The 18,448-nt window shown below is 44.1% G+C and overlaps 1 protein-coding gene across 3 annotated transcripts; it reads right to left on the bottom strand.

The window, feature by feature from the left end:
• Nucleotides 1–8,524: 8,524 nt before the first annotated feature.
• On the bottom strand, nt 8,525–18,080 carry LOC111839820 (transcription factor Sox-18B-like). 3 transcript variants are annotated; one of them, XM_023804074.2, is made up of 3 exons: nt 13,458–18,080; nt 11,365–11,514; nt 8,525–10,101 (listed from the first exon to the last, which is right to left on the bottom strand). In XM_023804074.2, the coding sequence occupies exons 2-3, from the start codon at nt 11,456–11,458 to the stop codon at nt 9,386–9,388; spliced, it is 810 nt and encodes a 269-aa protein (XP_023659842.1). In that variant the 5' UTR covers nt 11,459–11,514; nt 13,458–18,080; the 3' UTR covers nt 8,525–9,385. The 3 variants fall into 3 exon arrangements, with proteins under 3 accessions (XP_023659842.1, XP_023659843.1, XP_023659841.1); XM_023804075.2 differs by lacking the exon at nt 13,458–18,080 and adding an exon at nt 11,657–11,900; XM_023804073.2 differs by lacking the exon at nt 13,458–18,080 and having other exon boundaries at nt 11,365–11,899.
• Nucleotides 18,081–18,448: the final 368 nt, after the last annotated feature.

Genomic DNA, 18,448 nt, shown 5'->3' with positions numbered 1-18,448 from the left:
AGTCTCTGCTCAGCCCTGTTGCATTGGTATAGGGCCTGTTGCGCTTTAGGCAGAAGAAGAAATGAAGAAACAAAGTTTTAGTGTTGTTTAATTTTGTGTGGTAAGATGATAAATCATATAACATGTAACCCCATCCACCCAGTTTCTGTAACTGCTTGTCCTGTTTAGCGTCTCGGGGGGTCGGGGGCCTATTCCCTGCGGGTACAAGGCAGGGAAATAAGCCTAATTACAAATAATAATATCTTATTAAAAAGAATTTTTGAAACCAAAAGACATTATTATTTGATTCCGTTAACTTTGACTGCATTAAAGCATAAGCAAAGATTGTTAAATTAATTTCATTTTTATGTCAGATATACATGGCTGAATATGCAACACAGCTGTATATGTGATTAATCGTGATTTTTAAAAATCCTTTAAAATGCTGGTTTTCTTGTAGGCACTTCACTTTTTGTTACATCATGCCAACCTAAGAGTGGCACTGTTCCCCAACCCCCACATCACGACAGCACAGTGACTCCTGTCTGAGACAAAGTGAAATCGGCTGGCAATGAGGTCGTACGTATCGATACTGAAATAGCGATTCTTTAGATCTGAGATTCGATTCAAATGTTAACATATCATCATTTCCATGGTAATTTAAATGCTTATATTAATAGTAGGACATGAACTATAACCTGGCAGGGACACCCAAAAAGGTGTGTCTGTGGGGGGGGGGGCTTTCAGGGGTGCAGACACTCTGGTGATTCGGGAAATGGAACGATCGATCTGCCGGCAGCCGCTATCCCACTTGGAAAATTTTATCAGCAGGGCTGGCACAGAATATCCAGATCAGTATTAGCATTACCTGCCTTGGTATTGGATCGAATTTGGTCAAAAATTGTGATATCACTCATCCCTAATTGCAAATTGGCGCCCCCTCGGATATATATCGTGGAGCTGTTCTGTGCTGGCACTGTAGAGGATGTGAGTACTTTTAGGGTCTAGGGGCCACCGGTTTAGCCAGGCAGTTTTACATTGTCTTGGATCAGGATGAACAATATATACAACAGAACCAAGGTTAGTATTGCCCATATGTATATAATTTAGTGGTATTGCCCATCTCTACTATGTACGTTGAATATTTTTGCGTCAGTCGGTTTTGCGCATGTTGAAAAATGCATAGCGTCCTACTAAAAGATGGAGATGATTGCATTGGACAATCAGCTATTTTCCATAGTGGAGGATGAGAGATTTCATTGTCTCATTCACCACTTAGTAGGGATGGTGATGCCATCTTCTTCGATCCAATTAGATCGAAACACCAAGGCTGGTATCGATATTGATCGTGATACCAGTATTCGGTGCTGAGGACAGAATTTGCCAAACAGGGATGTGCCGGCAGGTCAGTCATTCCATTGCACTAGTCACTAATGTCTGTGCACCTGGCAGTCTTTCCCCATTTCTCTCCTCAAAGGTGGCTCTTCCTGGCATGGGCGTAATTTCCAGGGGGGTTAGGGTGGTCATGACCCCCCCAATAATCAGATCCAGCCAATATAACACCCCAATAATCATTGTTTCCCCCGTAGTGGGTGGAGACCTCGACCCCCCTCCCCCCCCCCCCCCCCCCCCCAATGTTCCAGCCAAAGTTAGGCCCTTGCTTGCTGGTAGTAATTCATGTTCTGCTCCCTATAATGTTATGAACATTTAAATTACTGGGCAAAAATACGGTATTTTAGCATTACAATCGATTCTCTAATTGAAAACTTCAGATTGAAAGAATCAATATCTCATTATCAATTGGCAAATTCTTGGCCCATAGAACCTGGCTAAGGTCTCCCAAGTTGGCACTATTTCCCTGATGTCTCATTAGCTGCCTTATATGACATGATAGCTGCATACATTCTTAAAATCTTAAGAAGTAACGTCACTGACTTGAGTTATATTATACATTTGTGGAACTCAGAGGTTAGCTGGATATCTGTATCGGTTATCAGTATTGGTAATGTTACACCAAAAATATATCGGTTATCATACTGGCCAAAATGTCCATATCAGTGCAATACTTTCATGATTTGTATAAATAAGTCATTGGTATGGAATTTGTCATTAGGTAATCGCTATCTGGATGTAGTATAATCTACAAAGAATGTAATGCAAAGTATAATCTGAATATGGTAGTAAAAAGAGATTGTAGAATTAATAAATCTTTACAGAATTAGTTCGCTATCCTATGAGGTCTGATATCTGACTGCTGGTGCCACCTACTGCTTATATTGTGAATTACATTTTTATAAGCTCAGTATTTCAATGAATAACCATCTCTATGCAGCAATGAGATCTGTAAATCAAGGAATAGCGTGCTTTTTAGCTAAACTATACTGCTGTACAATACTCAGAGGGCAGAGTGCTAGAGTTGACCACAGGAATGTACTGTAGTATTAACAACTCTCAAGAAAAAAGATCTTCTGTCCATCTGCCTGTTCTTGTCCTTTGTAGTGCCAGCAGGGGAAGCGGTCTGATGAGTCCCAAACTGGAATGGGGCTGATAGGCTTGAGGGGGGCAGCTGGGTTTCATGGGGGGAAGGTCATGGATCTTATGGGCCAGGCAGCAGCTGGGATACACAGCCTTGGGATGAGTTGGATCATATCCTAGGTGAGAGGGTCCATGAGGAGAAGGGATATGCCCTCACTGTCATCAGCACAGGAGCAGTGGCGCAGTGGCTGAGGGTGAGCTGGTAGCACTGCGATGACCCAGCCGCTAATGAGCTGCACCTTTAATCAACAGCTTTACATTTGCATCGTGCCCAGCCTCCTACTGAGCCCTTAATCTAAATTTATTCAATAAAATATCCAGCTGATTGTGATGACAAGAAACCAGCTCAGCAGCACGAGAACATTGTCAGTGTCACTGCACGATGACACCAAACCCAGAAAACAGTTTACGACACTGTAGTTTATAATAGTGTATTGTGTATAGCTCTCAGTAATGGGTGGAATTAAATGAGAAAGACACAGTCATTTGGCTTTTAAATTACTGCAAAGTCCGTTTAAGATTGTTACAGAAAATGTGTGAAAACAGGTCCATTCTGGCTTATGAGCATTAATGAACTTCGTTTGAAGTGGTGAGGGAATAATTGGAAAATATGGTTTTTCTGTTTCATTGCCCCGGAAAAAAATAAAAATCTGCTGTGCAGAGTTACGTGACAGGTTTAATTAATGAAGTAGATTTTTCAAATGGGATTTTTTTGGAGAATTCCAGCAGTTGCAAAGGGGAGGTTTATACGATGCTATAAGCACATAAGACCCCCTCCCGCCGACCTACTTTTCACACTGCAGATCACTTTATAAGCCCTGTGAGACAGCTATAGATTGACATCAGGATGCACCCCCCATGACAGAACAAAAAGCTTAGTTGTGAAGCAGTCAGCTAAGATACCCTGGCTGATTTAACCCCACCTTTTAGAGGAATAGTGGCAGTCTGATGTGTCACCATTGGGCTCTTGGTCATGAGAGATGCACAAAGTCATAAGTTAAATCATAGCAAACTGCCAGTGGTCAGGAAACATGCTGAATGTGCCCTTCAGACTAGCAACATGCATATTTAGCAACCAGCTGCTAATTTCACAGATGCTTTTTCCATTTTAAAATTTGATTTTGGCACGTTTGCAGTTATTCTTCCACAACTCTCTTCAGCTGGCAGTTTATTGTAAACGGGATGATGCCCCTGATTAATTGGTGGTCAAGTACTTGTTATTGTGCCATCACACTGTCAGCAAAGAGCCCTGGTGAAACAAACATTAACACCAGAAAACAAACAAAAAAATGACCTGATGGACCTAAGGGATGAATCCACTGGAAAGTAATACTTCCAAAGGCCTCCAAATGGACAGAAAGCCAGCCTACAGCCCTGTGGACCGTTACAGGCTACATGGCCTTTAACCTTTGTGATCTGTTGTGATCTGTCCTGATCTGTTTACTCTTCTCATAGTTCCTGATTTGTTTAATATGCAATATGGAGCTGCGTCAGTGTTTGTTATTGGAGCCGAGGGGATTGTGGCTACACAAATAATGTCAGGACCACAAAAGAGGGGCTAGTTGTCATCAGCAGCATCAGCACTACTATGTCTAGGAAAAGGGAAATGCAGGAAAAAGAAAATGAGAATTTAGCCTTTGGCTTCTGCTGCATGTGGGTGGCACTGGGGATGTCACCAATCATCCTGCCACCAACCCAGAGTGCATCACAGTGCCGTGGCCACTGGTGTGATACAGCTGGTCATTTCTTATTTTTCTCCAGGTACTGGGCTACCATTGTGGGCTAGTGGGCCGTGTCCCTGTGCCCCCACTGGTCTGGAGAAAGGCTAACGACCCACAGCACTGAGAGTCCTGCCACAAAACACATACATAAACATAGATACACTCATGCATACACAAGGATACAAAATCCCTGGAAAATTCTCAAGCAGCAGGCAAGGAAACAAAAGAAAATGCATAAATGGTTGAGGCAAGGTGGAACTTACTGGGATTGGCTGGATCACCACAGGTGGTAAAATGGTGAGGGTGAGGCATGATGGGAGTTAGCGAACGATCAATGGTCACACAAGTGCTTCAGATGCTGTGCCACTGCTTCTCTTGTCCCTTTCACAAAATGCACTGCTGCAGTACAGAACATGCTGTAACTACCTCCGTTCTGTCCTTTGTCAGAACCACTGGAATTACACAGATGTTAGTGGAAGCACTGGTCAAAATGTATAAAAATAAATGCAGCTGCAACAACGATGATGATGATGATGAAGAAGAAGATGATGATGAAAGGGAAAAAATGGTTGGCCAAAAGGCTGGATTCTGGGTTTCCAGAATCAATGTGTTTTTCTCAAAGATGTTTTTCACTCTCCCCCAAGAGGTCATTATCACTGGTAGTCCTCTGGGGCAGGATGTGAAGACACCTCTGAGTTGTAGCTGGATTGGCCAGCATCGGCTGGATGTAGCCGAGACCTCAGGCAATTCGACACCAAATCCAGGGCAGCACTGGAGTCAACGACGGGAGCGCTAATGGGGACAGTCAGGCGCAGGAAAAACTAGTGCGTGTCAGGAGAATTCAGACAGCGGCGGTTCCACCACCGTGACTGTGGTCTCTCGAGCACCACCGTCTCTGCAGAACTCTCTCCGGCATCTTATCCTCGAATCACAGGGTACTGCACTCTCCGTGCTCAGTGCAGAGCACGACAGCAGACGTCATAGCAGCTGGTAATGAATATATAAGGCTGCCGGTTTTCGGCTCGAACAGTTAACTGCCATTATGTTCCTGTGTAAGCCACTTCACTGGAATCCAGAAAATAACCAAGCAGCAAGGGTGCTTCACGTAACACGTCTGTTAATCGGTTAAGTCAAGTCAAAGTCAAATGCTTTATTTGTCAAGTGCATGATGAACAAATTCACTCATACATTGAAATGCTTATGACAAGGCTTGCATAAACATTACTCGGATAAAATCTCATAAAGTTTTAATTTAAGAATATCAAAGCGCAAAAAGACAAAAATTGCCCCCAATCCCAAGAAATATACAGTTAATGTGCATCTGAAGTTGCAAGGTAAAGCCAGCCAATACCTGAGAACAGACAGATGTTGAATGAGCAGCAGATGTAATTTGTAGTGCAAGAACCGTAATAAGCAATCAAATAAACAAATAAATAACTAAAATTTGAGCATCTGCAACTATTGTAACCTCTTACACGGAATTAACCAATCCAATGGCCTGTGCAAAAAAGCTGTTTTTTCAGCAGACATATAAACAACTATTTAAACAAGGTATACAGAGCCCCTGCAACCAATGGTGTAGCTCAAAATTCAGAACCCTCTGACAAAATGTCACCTACCCCCCCACCCCAGTCAATTTTACATATAATTTTATGTATTCAAGGGTCCCTGTAAAGTGCTGGACCCCCCTGAATCTGCCAGGGCTCCTATCGCACCCCTGCTATAGACAGCCACAGTCCACCTCAGATACCAGGATACACAGCAAAAACACCCCCCCCCCCCCCCGACCTTTCACCCACTGCACACCGGATGCCAAGTGGGAACCACACCCGACCCTGTGGAGGCCACACATCCTGCCCCCCCCCCCCCCCCCCCCAGTGCAGTGACACCCCTCGGCCCACGCCCAAGTTGCAGGGGGACACGGAGCTGATCGCCTGGGCCTGCCTGGGTGTGTGCTCATCCTGAAATGCGCACTCAATATTCAATCGGCTGCTGTGAATTAAAACATCTTCACACATTTCAGCAACACATCACACTTACATATACAACATATAAATAGCACTGTATTCAGGTGAGAGTTTTTGTAGTAAAAAGAATAGTTCAGATTTAAAAATAATCTTTCAATTATTTTTTTTTCAGTTCCGCACTGAAAGGTATTTTCTTTATGCAAACTCAAATTTATATGTGTTTGTCTACTGCAGGCTTACAAACGCACGCATAGTGGTACCTACCCACAAGCTCACTGGGAGAGCTGAGGGAATCCTGGGAAACTGACTGGGTGGAACGACAGAACCTGTTTCTTTAATGCAGAGAAATGTGAACGTCCAAATTCACTGCTTAGTGCAAACGCCTTCAGCCTGTTCATTTGCTCCTTTTTTTCCTATACATGGTATTGGCAGCATGATGACTAAATCGACCTTTTGGATCTGATCTAAGCCCAGAAACTGACCTGCTGAACACCTGGGAATGGCCAAGCTTCAGTCCAGCTGGAGGGCTCTGATCTGGAGCACAGCCGATTCTGTACCCAGTTTAGGTCCCCCTAAAACATGAATTTCCAAATACATTCGATTTGTCCCATAACCTACTTGGCACTGAACCCCCCTAAGCGTAAAATCCTAGAATCGCCCCTGATTTGGAGCCTGTGCCAAGCACCAACATGAGAACGACAATGCAGATGGGAGAGTGTCACAGGCGAAAATACGGCAAAGTCTACTGCCCACCGGGTCCTGCAACCTTCAGGTCCAAATCTCTGCTGCAGGTTCCCCACACTATACTGCACACTCTCATGCTAACAGGAAGTTAGCAGTGGTCCGTTAGTGTATCATTGAATAAAAATACGTACAGGGCTCACATAAAGTCATGAGATGCAGAATTCTGTAAAAATATTGCAAATTTGTTTCATAATAAAAGTCCATTGACAAGAAATGTTTTACATATCTGGACATATCTTCTACACCAGTTTTATCAAACCCAGTCCTCGGGAAACCCCGGACAGTCCATGTTTTTGCTTCTTCTCAGCTCCCAGTGCACCTGTACCAGGTATTCGGTGTTCCTGATTGGCTGGGAGCTAGGAGGGAGCAGAAACATGGACTGTCTGGGGTTCCCCGAGGACTGGGTTGGGAAACACTGTTCTACACAGACCTTTTCTTTTTATTGTCATAATTTTTTGACTGACTCATTCAGTTCTTGCCATTTTGCTATTAATTGCAGTTGTAGTCACTGGCTCCCAGAAGGATACTAAACACAAATGTTTGGTGTTTTATGTTCTTGCAAAACTGTTACGAATTAAAAAGCACCCACTGCTTGTCAAAAAACTTTTAAATTCAGAAAAGCTTTTAGAACCATAATTTGGGTTTCAATTTATTACTACTTGAAATTAAGTTTTCACTTAAAACTACTGGTTGTTAGTAATGTGATATATATTTTGTTGTAAACATGTACAGTAATAATCATTATATTTGCAATATTTTAACGAATTAAGCAAGCATCCCAACCTGTGAGAACTGTAATTCTTGATGGACTGGCATCCTGTATAGAGTGTGCTCTGCCTCATGCACTGTGTTACTTACGATGGGTTTCAATGGTTCACTGGTGCTCTGTATTGGATGGGTGTCACAGAAGACGGACAGATGGATGGATGGATGGATGGACAGATGGATATAACTACTAAGCAAAATTTTCAAGATTGAAGAAGTGACTGTAAAGTTTTTTGCTTGCATAATAAAAAAAACCTGAAATTATGGTTCTGATTTGTGACTTTCACATAACTATTCCAGAAAATGCTACACATACCAGTAAATATATTATTTAAAACATATACAATAACTTTGATAATAACAAGATCAATTTTAAATCTGATATTTACAATATGAAACACTGCACGCAGAACAAAACACGACTTTCTAAATGGCAAGAGATTTATTCCTCAAACACAATTTTCTTTCCAGAAAAAAAACAAGCAGAAGAGGGGAAAAAATGTTCCTGCGGTTTCAGTTAAGAAAAAAGAAATGTTTTCGTTATTGTCAGTGGTTTGGCAAAATTGCCTTTGAGCCCGGCTCATTTTGCGGTTGATTCAAGAAATCGAAAAAGATGGAATGAGGCAGCAGAACGTAACATAACTTACATGTTACCGTTTGTTCAAAGACAAAGAACAGTATCCTGCCTCATTCTGCCTCATGTAAGCAGTATGGCAGTGATTATGTGAATTTTAATGAAAAAAAACCCAACAAAACCCCCTCTCTTTTACAGCTCACAGACCCGATAAACAAACTCACAGAGATGCTAAAGAGTGACGTAAAACCATAGCTTTATTATGTGCAACCAACAGGAGATCCCAAGATATGAGGAAATTTTAAAATGACAATGTTTTACAGATGAAAAATAGAAAACAAATATTTTTCAAACGTATCATTCTTCACTTCATTCCCAAATGTATGTCAAAACTCATTTTAATGACGCCGTTTGATGACAGAAAGATAAGTAATAACTTGACAACTATTTGATGGGACAAACAGTCTGGAAACTAAATATTCCTTATTTCATCTTAGGGGGAAAAAAAATCTTGTGTAGTGTCACTGTCAACAAAAATAATATTATAAATATATAGTTTCATTGAAAGCGCATGTTTCTGATTTACATACTAAAAAGCATGCCCCCCAGGCCCCCAGTTTAAAGGATGTGCATTCACATGGGTACAAGGGGAGTCTGCCACGACTCTGACATGCTCCGCTCTCCAAACAATGCAAAACTATTTCCTCCAGGGCTGAGCGCGTTCTCTGACCAGCAAATTTACCGTGGTGGTGAGGAAAAAAAAACAAAAAACAAAGACATCCGAAAAATGTGACAATGCTACGTTTACAACAGCAGCAGTGTTGCCCAGCACTGCGTTTAAAGCTCAGCTGCACATCTTGCCTTATGGTGCCCATTTGCCTTCTTAAACTACGTGTTAATGCCGTAACGACCTCATGCTTCCAATGCTGCTGCTGATCTTACTGTTAGCAACAGTTTTGTATAGTTTAGTAAAACTTTTTTTCGCTGCTTTTTAAAATTTTCTTATTTGTGGTCATCTCGCCTTCTGCTCTGATTATTAAAAAGTTACAGTGGTTCTCCTGTGGAGAGCGCCCCCTACAGGGTGACGGTTGCCCTTTCACTCAGCCCGTGATACAGGTGCTGTAGTAGACAGCGCTACTTGCATCCGAGAGTGCCGAGATCAGTGGGCTGCTTTCCACATGGGGGGCATTCCGACCCCATCCAGGCGCGACCCCCTCCAGTGGAGTCCGATCCGAGCTGCTGAGATACTGCTCGAATTCATCACACTCCGCATCCGTCCAGAATTCCATGCTGGCGTCCGAACCAGGATCGAAGACCGGAGTGGTAGCGGGTTCAGGGTGGGGGCACGCTGGCCCCATGAGGCCGTGCCCGAGGCCCCCTCCATGTCCGTCTTCGGTGTAGAAGCACTCGTAGTACCTACCGGCAGGCTGTAGGTGGCTCTGAGGCTGCAGCCAGGTTTTTCCCTGGGGGGTCGCAAGGGGGTGGCTCACTGGGTGAGGCCTCTCCCAAAGGACTGTGGGGACCACTCCCTCTTCCACATGCTCTGGGAAGAAGGTGGCCGACACCTCTTCGCCTTTGTTTCGTTCCAGCCCGTCTGGCAGGGACAGCCTGGGTGTTGGCAGGCCGTAGCCTTCAGGCTCTGGCAGTAGGTGGGGCACCAGGTGGGGCTCCTGGGTCTTAACAGCCTTAATCCGCCTCCTCCTGCGGGGGCGGTATTTGTAGTTGGGGTGGTCCTGCAGGTGCTGCTGCCGTAGGCGTTCCGCCTCCTCCACAAACGGCCACCTGTCGGCTGGACCCAGCGCCTTCCACGCCTGACCTGGGGGGGGGGGGGGGGGGGGGGGCAAGAACAAGCAGCAGCTTCAGGTGTACAGGTGTACAGGTAAAACAGACCCCCCCCCCCCCGACAAGGCATCCACAGGCCAGGTAGAGCTTCTTGAGGGCATGTTTAGACTCATTTTATAGACAGGATGCTTCATATTCTAACCCAGAGGCTCCGAAACAAGTTCTCAGGCCCACATTCCTGCCCACGTCCACCACCCTTATACCAGGTAATCAAGGGCTTTATAATAAACTGATTAGAAAATGGGATAATGTGAAACAGATTACAAATGTGGTCTAGATAAGGGGATCTACTGTCCAAAGACATACCAATAAAATAACACATGCATAAGTAAATAAATAAATGGGTTAATCACCAGTAAGTCATTAGTATGTAATACAACCATTGCACTGTACTGAAGCAATGCCAGATGCACTAACAGGAGACGGGAAAGCATAGAAATGGACAGATGGATAGAAAGACAGATAGACATGCAGAAAGACACAGAAGAATCTATAGACAAGCAAAGAAAATGGATCCATCCATCTTCTATAACCACTTAATAAGTATAGGGTTGCATTGAGCCTGGATCCTGTCTCAGGAAGTGCAGCCTAGATGAGATTTCAATCCTTTGCAGGGTGCGTGTATACACACACACACACACACACACACGTTTGTATTCATATCTTTGTGGGGATTGTCCATTCACTTTTATGGGCATAACCCTAATCCCAACAATGACGACCTTAACCCCTACCCAGCCCTAACCTTAACCATAAGTAACCAAAGAAAATACAAGTCTTTTGGCATTTTTAGTTTTTGAATGCAGTCAATGAGTTTCCCCTTGTGGGACCACAAAGTCAAAGTAACAGGTTTTTATCATAATGTGGAGACATTTGTTCCACAGAATGTAAAAGATACATAACCTCCCCCCCCCCCCCCCCCACACACACACACAAACACAATAAGCAATTTGTAGATGCCAATTTACTTAACTGTATATTTTCAGAAACCTGTGCAACATCCAGACACACACACGCAACGGCACAGTAGGATTCAAACCCAGGCTACAGTGCAAAACTACTCCGAAAAGATAAAACACAACACAGACAATACATAAAAGGCAGAGACACGGTGAGAGGCAAAGAGAAACAGAGTTACGGTCACAGAGGGTCACCAAGCGCCAGAGGGACTGAAAGATGCAAGCAGAGAGGGATACGGTGCGAGTCGGGTGCGAGTCGGGGCCCTCGGAGCTCCTACCCAGCATCTTGCTGAGCACGGCGTTGTGCAGGTCGGGATTCCGCAGAGCCAGCCGCTTGCGCTCGTCCTTCGCCCAAACCATGAAGGCGTTCATCGGCCGTCGCACCCGGGATTCCCCTCCAGCTCTGCGCTCGGTCCCCGGGGGCCGGTCTGCACCCAAGGAGGGTCTCAAGTCGGTCACCTGGACCCTATCAAAGCCTGTGACCTGTGAAGGCTGGGCCCTGGCCTGGGGGCTGCCGTCCATGGATACGTATTTGGGTTTATTCTAAATCAATTCACCAGTCATACAAACCTAAAGAAACAGGACTTTCTGGGCCATGAAGGTGCAGCAAACTGAAGGCTCCTGTCAGAATTTACCCAAGAATAAGCCCTTCTATTAACAAAGTTTAAAACTTCTGTCGGCCGTGTCATATGAGAGGAACAAATATACTAAGCCATGTACCAATCACAGACTGGGCAGGGTAGGCAGCCCTTGTAACCACTAAGCAAAAAGGGGCGGAGCCTCCCGGCTGCTGCCTGAATCCCAAATGGAAACAGGGTGGTGAAATCTGAGAAGGCCATTGTTCTTGAAACCAATAGGAAGCTGGAGGTCGGGCCATTCTTCTACAGACATTACTTAAAAGACAAAAAAAATAAAAAATAAAAATACAAGTAAACTGACTACAAGTTGATGCAAACTCTGCTGCATACACAATGGAATAGTGTTAATTTCAAGCTGCTAGCTGACTATCATCTAATGATAATCAGATAGCTCACTAACATGATTGGGCTTTAAAACCTCAGCTTTGTAAAGCTGGGGACTGTATCACAAAGCCAGATTTGTTGGTTAGCTTGATAACTTGTCGGATTTAAGGTAGCCTGGACTAAATGTAAGTGAACGAAGATAAAGTCCATTTATAGTGGGTTACCTTAAATCCAACAAATTATCTTGCTAATCCAAAAATCCAGATTTGTGATACGGGACCTTGGTCTGTTCTTGCTACTTCCAGAAGGCATTTTGATCCTTAGCACTACCTTAGCACCTTCTTTAGGACCAGCTAGTGATACAGTAATTAAGGGACACTAACACTACAGTTTTCCCACTTAACTATAATTTCTTTCAGGCACTGAACAGAACAACTCAGGCTCACGGTCCTTGCAGAAGAGGGGCACAAGCTGGATAACATGGACCTCTGATCAGACAGCTGGTTCTGGGAGCTGCTGCAGAATTGTTATCGATGCAATGTGTGTTAGTAAAACCATTAGTTGCGTATTGGTCTGGATTTCAGGTCAGAGGCACTCTCATATGAAATTCCCTCTCTCTCGCTCACACAAACTCACACACACACTCCGAACGGCACAACAGGATACACATTTACATATAGAAAAACAAAACAAACCCCCACTAACACACGGGCTTGCATATCTGTCGGAGGTCAGAGAGGTCAAGTTCACATGATGCTATTTTTGACACCTCCCAAAGCGGGAAGAATGGACTGGAAGTCCCCCAAACTCCTCCTTTCCCCACACCAGACATTCTGGATTATGACTTCATGACCTTGTGGTTCTCACAGCTATTGTAAAAAGACGCGATCCAGGGTCAGTGACACAGCCTACATATATTAAAATAAGTAATGGTGAACAAGATTAACCTTATCAAGAGGCAAACATATGCTATTCCATCTAAACAACAACAATAACACGGGCCTCTTAACTTCTAGCAATGTGTGATAGGAGAGGACACAAGGCCTAAAGTTTCCAAGGAATGTTATGTTTTTTTCAGCACGTTTAAGCAGCACTTATGCCCTGAGCTGGCAAGATCCATCATCAGATTAGTAACCGTGGCGACCTTCCTAGGTCATCGGAGAACGTGGGTGGATTGTAGATTTGGCCAAAGAAAACCTGTGTTGAAGCAGACAGCTGCTGGCCAAAGCACAACCACACTGCCTGCTACACTGTGTAAACCGGGGCTCATGTCCTAAATGGGATTTGCCCCCCCCTTGTTTTTGGCCTTTTCAGCTTTGTGGGACCCAGATGGAGGAACAGGCATAATACAGCTCTGATGAACACAGTCACGGTCCAAACTGCCCGAGGACTGGATAGAAATTACTCACCTCTTCCTCAGCTCCCTCCCAGAAGCGGGTGTCTCAGCTGGGACCGGCACGCCAACGGCATGGTGCTGGCAGCCCATGCTCTGCACTTCCACGTTTCTTATTGGCCGGTGTCCAGAAGGCCAAGGGGCCGCTGAGACAGTCAAAGCTTTATCAGGATACGCTGTGAAGACGGTGCCGTTGCTCCCACCAGCGGCATGTGACATTTCACGCAGGCCACCATGCCTCAGGCTTCGCTCTGTTTGGCTTCTGTCTTTTTGTCCTGGCATGAGCAAACTCTCACTTTCTTTTTTTTTGCTGTTTTATGACTTTGTCTCCTTCACCATCAATGACTTATAAAAACAAAATGGAGGAGCCTTTCCCAGGAAAATCTGTCCATCCATTTTCTGTAACTGCCTATTCAGGGACATGGGGGATGTGGAGCCAATCCTGGAGTCGATGGGCACAAGGCAGGGAACAACCCAGGACAGATCACACACCATTCAGTCACACATGCACACCTATGGGCAATATGGTAACTCCAATTAGCCTCAGCTTGTTTTTGGACTGTGGGGGGAAAGTGGAGTACCTGGAGGAAACCACGTGATGACATGGGGAGAACATGCAAACCCATGGTGGAGACTCAAACCCAGGTTCTAGTGCTGGGGCAACAGTGCTACCCACTGCACCAACATGCTGCCCTCCTCCCCGTCTCCCCCGAGGAAAATAATTAAAATTTTCCCTGTGGTTCCTCGCAGGTTCAGTCCGAAGGACAGTGATATCTTGGTTGGCCACAGCGGCACTTGGCCAAGCTCACAGCCAACATAAAAGAATCAGATAGTCTGCAGCTATGCAGAGTGAGGCATCACATCCTATAGAACCCTATTAGTGAAATCAGGGTCCTGGAGGTCCGAGCACTGCTGGTTTTCCAGCCTCTGACCAATCAGAATCAGCGATTATTAAACTAACTACCTGGGAGAACTGAAAACAAGGCCTGGATTTGGAATTGAGGTCCAGATTTGAAGAGCCCTGCTATAGAAGGACCTCCTGTTATTTCTGTAGCTATGCAGAGAAATCCCAAATGCTCCAGGAGGGGGGACAGTCTCTGGGATAATCCACTGCCAGCTGGGATGAGTGGTGTTCCAACTGGAATCGATGTAGAGCCAAAAAAGCTAAAATTATCCTCATAACTTGGTGCCCTAGGCTGTGTATCACTTTTGTCACTGGGATGCTGAGTCTCAGGATAGATATTTTTGAGTGGGTGGGGCAGGGGGTTATGGGATCATGTAGGGTGAGGAAATAACTTACCGTGCCACAGGTTCACAGACCGAATGTTTCAGTGAATCACTTAACTCACAAAATGAGGATAAAACAGTAAACGCATCTTCAGGGTGGACCGCTCTTCAGAAGCCCATAGATTGCCTTCTTAATCGGTTTTCTCCCTCCCAAAAGACAAAACACTTTAACGTTAGATTGCAATAACATCTGAAGCAGGATTGCATCAAACACAAAAATCACAGTGTTCCTTTCCAGCCAGTTGCAGAGTCTCACTTTCAGTTTGGTCGATTCTGACAAGGCCTGTGTCCTTCCGTCATAGGGAGATTTCATTAGACTGCTCCACAACAGTAACATCAGCACTGACAGATACATGCATCATGAAGAGGCATAGTTTTAAATTTATAAAGCAAAAAGCATCTTCTGAATTTGCAGTTTTGCATGTTTTTAGAATTCTGTGAAAACCGAGACTCAGAGAATCTGCCTTAACAGAGCCAAAGGTGACCCTTTCACACAAGTCATAACCCTGGATCTGTGGCTTGTAACTGAGATGAAACTTTGCATGTCAATCAACTGGGATTCAACTTATAAAGAAAGTAGTTGCTGATGAAGGATGGGCAGCAAGGCAGGAAGAGAGGAGCCTTTAAAAAAATAAGAACACAAAAGTTTTATTATCTTTTTTATAAAAAACATACAGGTGAACAGAGACAAAACAAACCATGACATATATGCACATGATGGTACATTGGGGAATTGCCGTTTCCTGCTGGGATGCCACAAAGGAGCTATGCATATACACACTGCCACCTTGTGGCAGCAGCACAACCAGCACCCACTAGGCTGACACCCACTAAGAGTGCACTAGACCCCACAAAACAAGTGTCAAAAAAAGAAAAAGAGAGAGAGAGAAACACAATCAAATAACAAAACATTTGGTCCTGAAATTCAAATATGTTTAACACAAACATATTTCATAGGACAAGTATTACCGAGAACAGCATAATCCACTTGTATTTCAGGGCCTAGAAAACTATTGTACAATATGGCAAGGTGTTGGAGTAAAACCAATTAAATTACATGCACATGTGCGTGTGCGCACACACACACACAAACTCACACAAACAAACAAAAACACACATAAAGCAAAAAGTATCCGCAGGTTAGAGCAGAAATAGAGAGATTCCGTCCCTCTCTGTAAAAACCTAAAATCAAGCTGAGCAATTTGATCCTAACAGATTAAACACGGGATAAAAATAAACGAACAAACATGGCACATGGCAACAACTGATAAACCTTACGATTTTCACAGTACTGAAATACGATATGAGATGTTGCTTAAGACAGAGGGGAAAAAAATACTGTTTCGAGAGCATGCGTCGGTGAACACATCCTCAGATGTGCACATGCATGTTCTGCTTCAGCTCAGCTGACTTTTAGGTCAGATGGTGATTGGCATCTCTGGCACTGAGTCAAAACAGAAAAGTGACAGAAAGGAAGGTAAGCGGGCAGACAGACAGGAAGACGAAGAAGAGAATGCCAGTGTGTTTTGTCATCTTCCTCCGAGTTTTTGCAGTTAAAGAGGATGGAGTAAAAACAGGTGCAGTATAGTGATGGATAGACATGTTACCACACACACACTACAGGCTTACTGCCATGTATATAGGCTCTGTGTTAGCAGCCCTCACTGCAAGCTCAACTGCAAAGGGGTAAATCCTGAGAGCTGGACAGAACGTATTTACAGATACACACACGGACAGACAGGCACGCACGCACGCACGCACACGCACGCACGCACACGCACGCACACAACGCACAAGGACTAGGGTCAGAACTTACAAATTACCAGACCTGTTACTGTGAAAAGATATTTGGTTTTGATTGGGTCTGTCTTATTGTGGGCAGCAAAGAGGATGTGTGGGTTGAATGTTTCAATGTTAAAGATAAAAAAAAAACAAAACAGAAACTCAGTTGACTCTGCTGAACATCAAAGTTAATTTACCACCAAAATATAGTCATAAGCAAAGAGGTTATACATGACAAAGGTTTGTGTTTTATGATCTCTGGAGAGAAGCTGATGCATATTGACCTGCAAAAGGATTGCAATGCTAGTGCTACAACTCTGAAGCCTCAGCAAACCGCTGCCAGTCCTGACGGAGAGAGATTGAGGGAGCAGCACATCTCTGCGGGAATGGCAGCCTGGGCTAAATCTCACTAAGGGCAAGACAAAGAATAACAGGACAAGGTTCAGACACTGACAGGCTCTGGAAGCGTGGGCTCAGAAAAGCAGTCAGAACCCTCAGAAAGGTACTGGGCGAAATGCAAAGAAACAAAAAGAGCATGAAGAGAGACAGATTGCAAACAGGGATGCTCAAGTTAGCCAGCATCTACTGGGCTAAAAGTCAACGACAGTGGTACAATATTCTCAAGACCAGTGAAACCAAAGGCAACTACAGTAAGAGCTTCCTGCTGAAGTTAAACGTGGGAGTGCGTCATGGCTCGGGGATGCCTTGCCATAACAGGACCATGACCGCCTGCCATCGTTAAATGAACCATAAATTCTGCTCTGTCCCAGAGGATTCCACAGTATGACATCAGGCTGTTCTGTGAGCTGAAGTTGAAGAGCTGAAACACACTTTGAAAACTAAAAAGAAAAAGGTTTAAATAGCATCTTTCTTAGCCAATTTTATGTAAAGTTTTGGACTGGCCAAACAAATCCGGATGTAAAGCAGTTCATCCACGTAGACTGAGAGACAGCAGGCCCCAGATGCTCTGAATGAAGAGTAACGACAGGAAATGTCTGGTTACAGCCATTGAACCGGACGAAGGCAGAACCAGCCATTGACAGCAAAAGGGAAATTACCTTTCTACATGAGCAGCTCAGGGTGTTAAATAACCTCCTACACTGAATAAGGATCAAATGTTTCTCTTAGTTGTTCACTCAGGTTCTCACTTACCCTTGAGTTTGAGCCAAAGATGAAATTACATTGTGTTAAAGTACACAAGAGTGGAGAATATCGGGGGGGGGGGGGATACATTTTCATGGTACTACTTATGGTATGTGAACAGCGAGGACAAATGTCCAAACCCACACACATGTCCCGAGTGTGAGTTCATAACCCTTTGCTTCGATGCCCCCCACTGCACCGGAACGTTCCGGATGACCAGAACTGGGCAGAGGTGAGAACCGCAGGCCGATGGACCCAGACTGCAAAGGTAGCAGCGGAGTGAGTCCGTGTGAGTCATGCTGAGTGATGCTATATTCACGCAGAGCAGCTCTACATTGTCTTCTGCAGATTTCATATTACTCAACCATATAAATACGTATACACTGGATGTGAATTCATCTTCATGTAATAGCTAAAAAATAATAATAATAAAAAAAAAAAAAATATATATATATATATATATATATATATATATATATATATATATATATATATATATATATATATATATATATATATATAAAATACAATAAAAGACCCTGAAGATGATCCGATAGCAATGTTATCCTTAGCACAAAGTGTATTACATTCTGTAGACAGACAATCAAGAAAACTGACACAATCACTAGACAGATGCAGCCAAATGTTCCCTGTCCACCACGGAAGCCGATGTGAGGTATATCAGATGCGATCACGGCATCTTCCTTCGTACGTACAGGAATCGAGATGAACTCAAATGACAATATCGCTCCCGTCTTCCAAAGCGCTGTTCAGCCGTTCTGCTTGAAGGTTCTC

This window comes from Paramormyrops kingsleyae, chromosome 8 (genome assembly GCF_048594095.1).
Source record: "Paramormyrops kingsleyae isolate MSU_618 chromosome 8, PKINGS_0.4, whole genome shotgun sequence".
Taxonomy (NCBI): Eukaryota; Metazoa; Chordata; class Actinopteri; order Osteoglossiformes; family Mormyridae; genus Paramormyrops; species Paramormyrops kingsleyae.
Note: the sequence above shows the minus strand (reverse complement) of the source record. Positions and strands in the feature narration are given on the sequence as shown.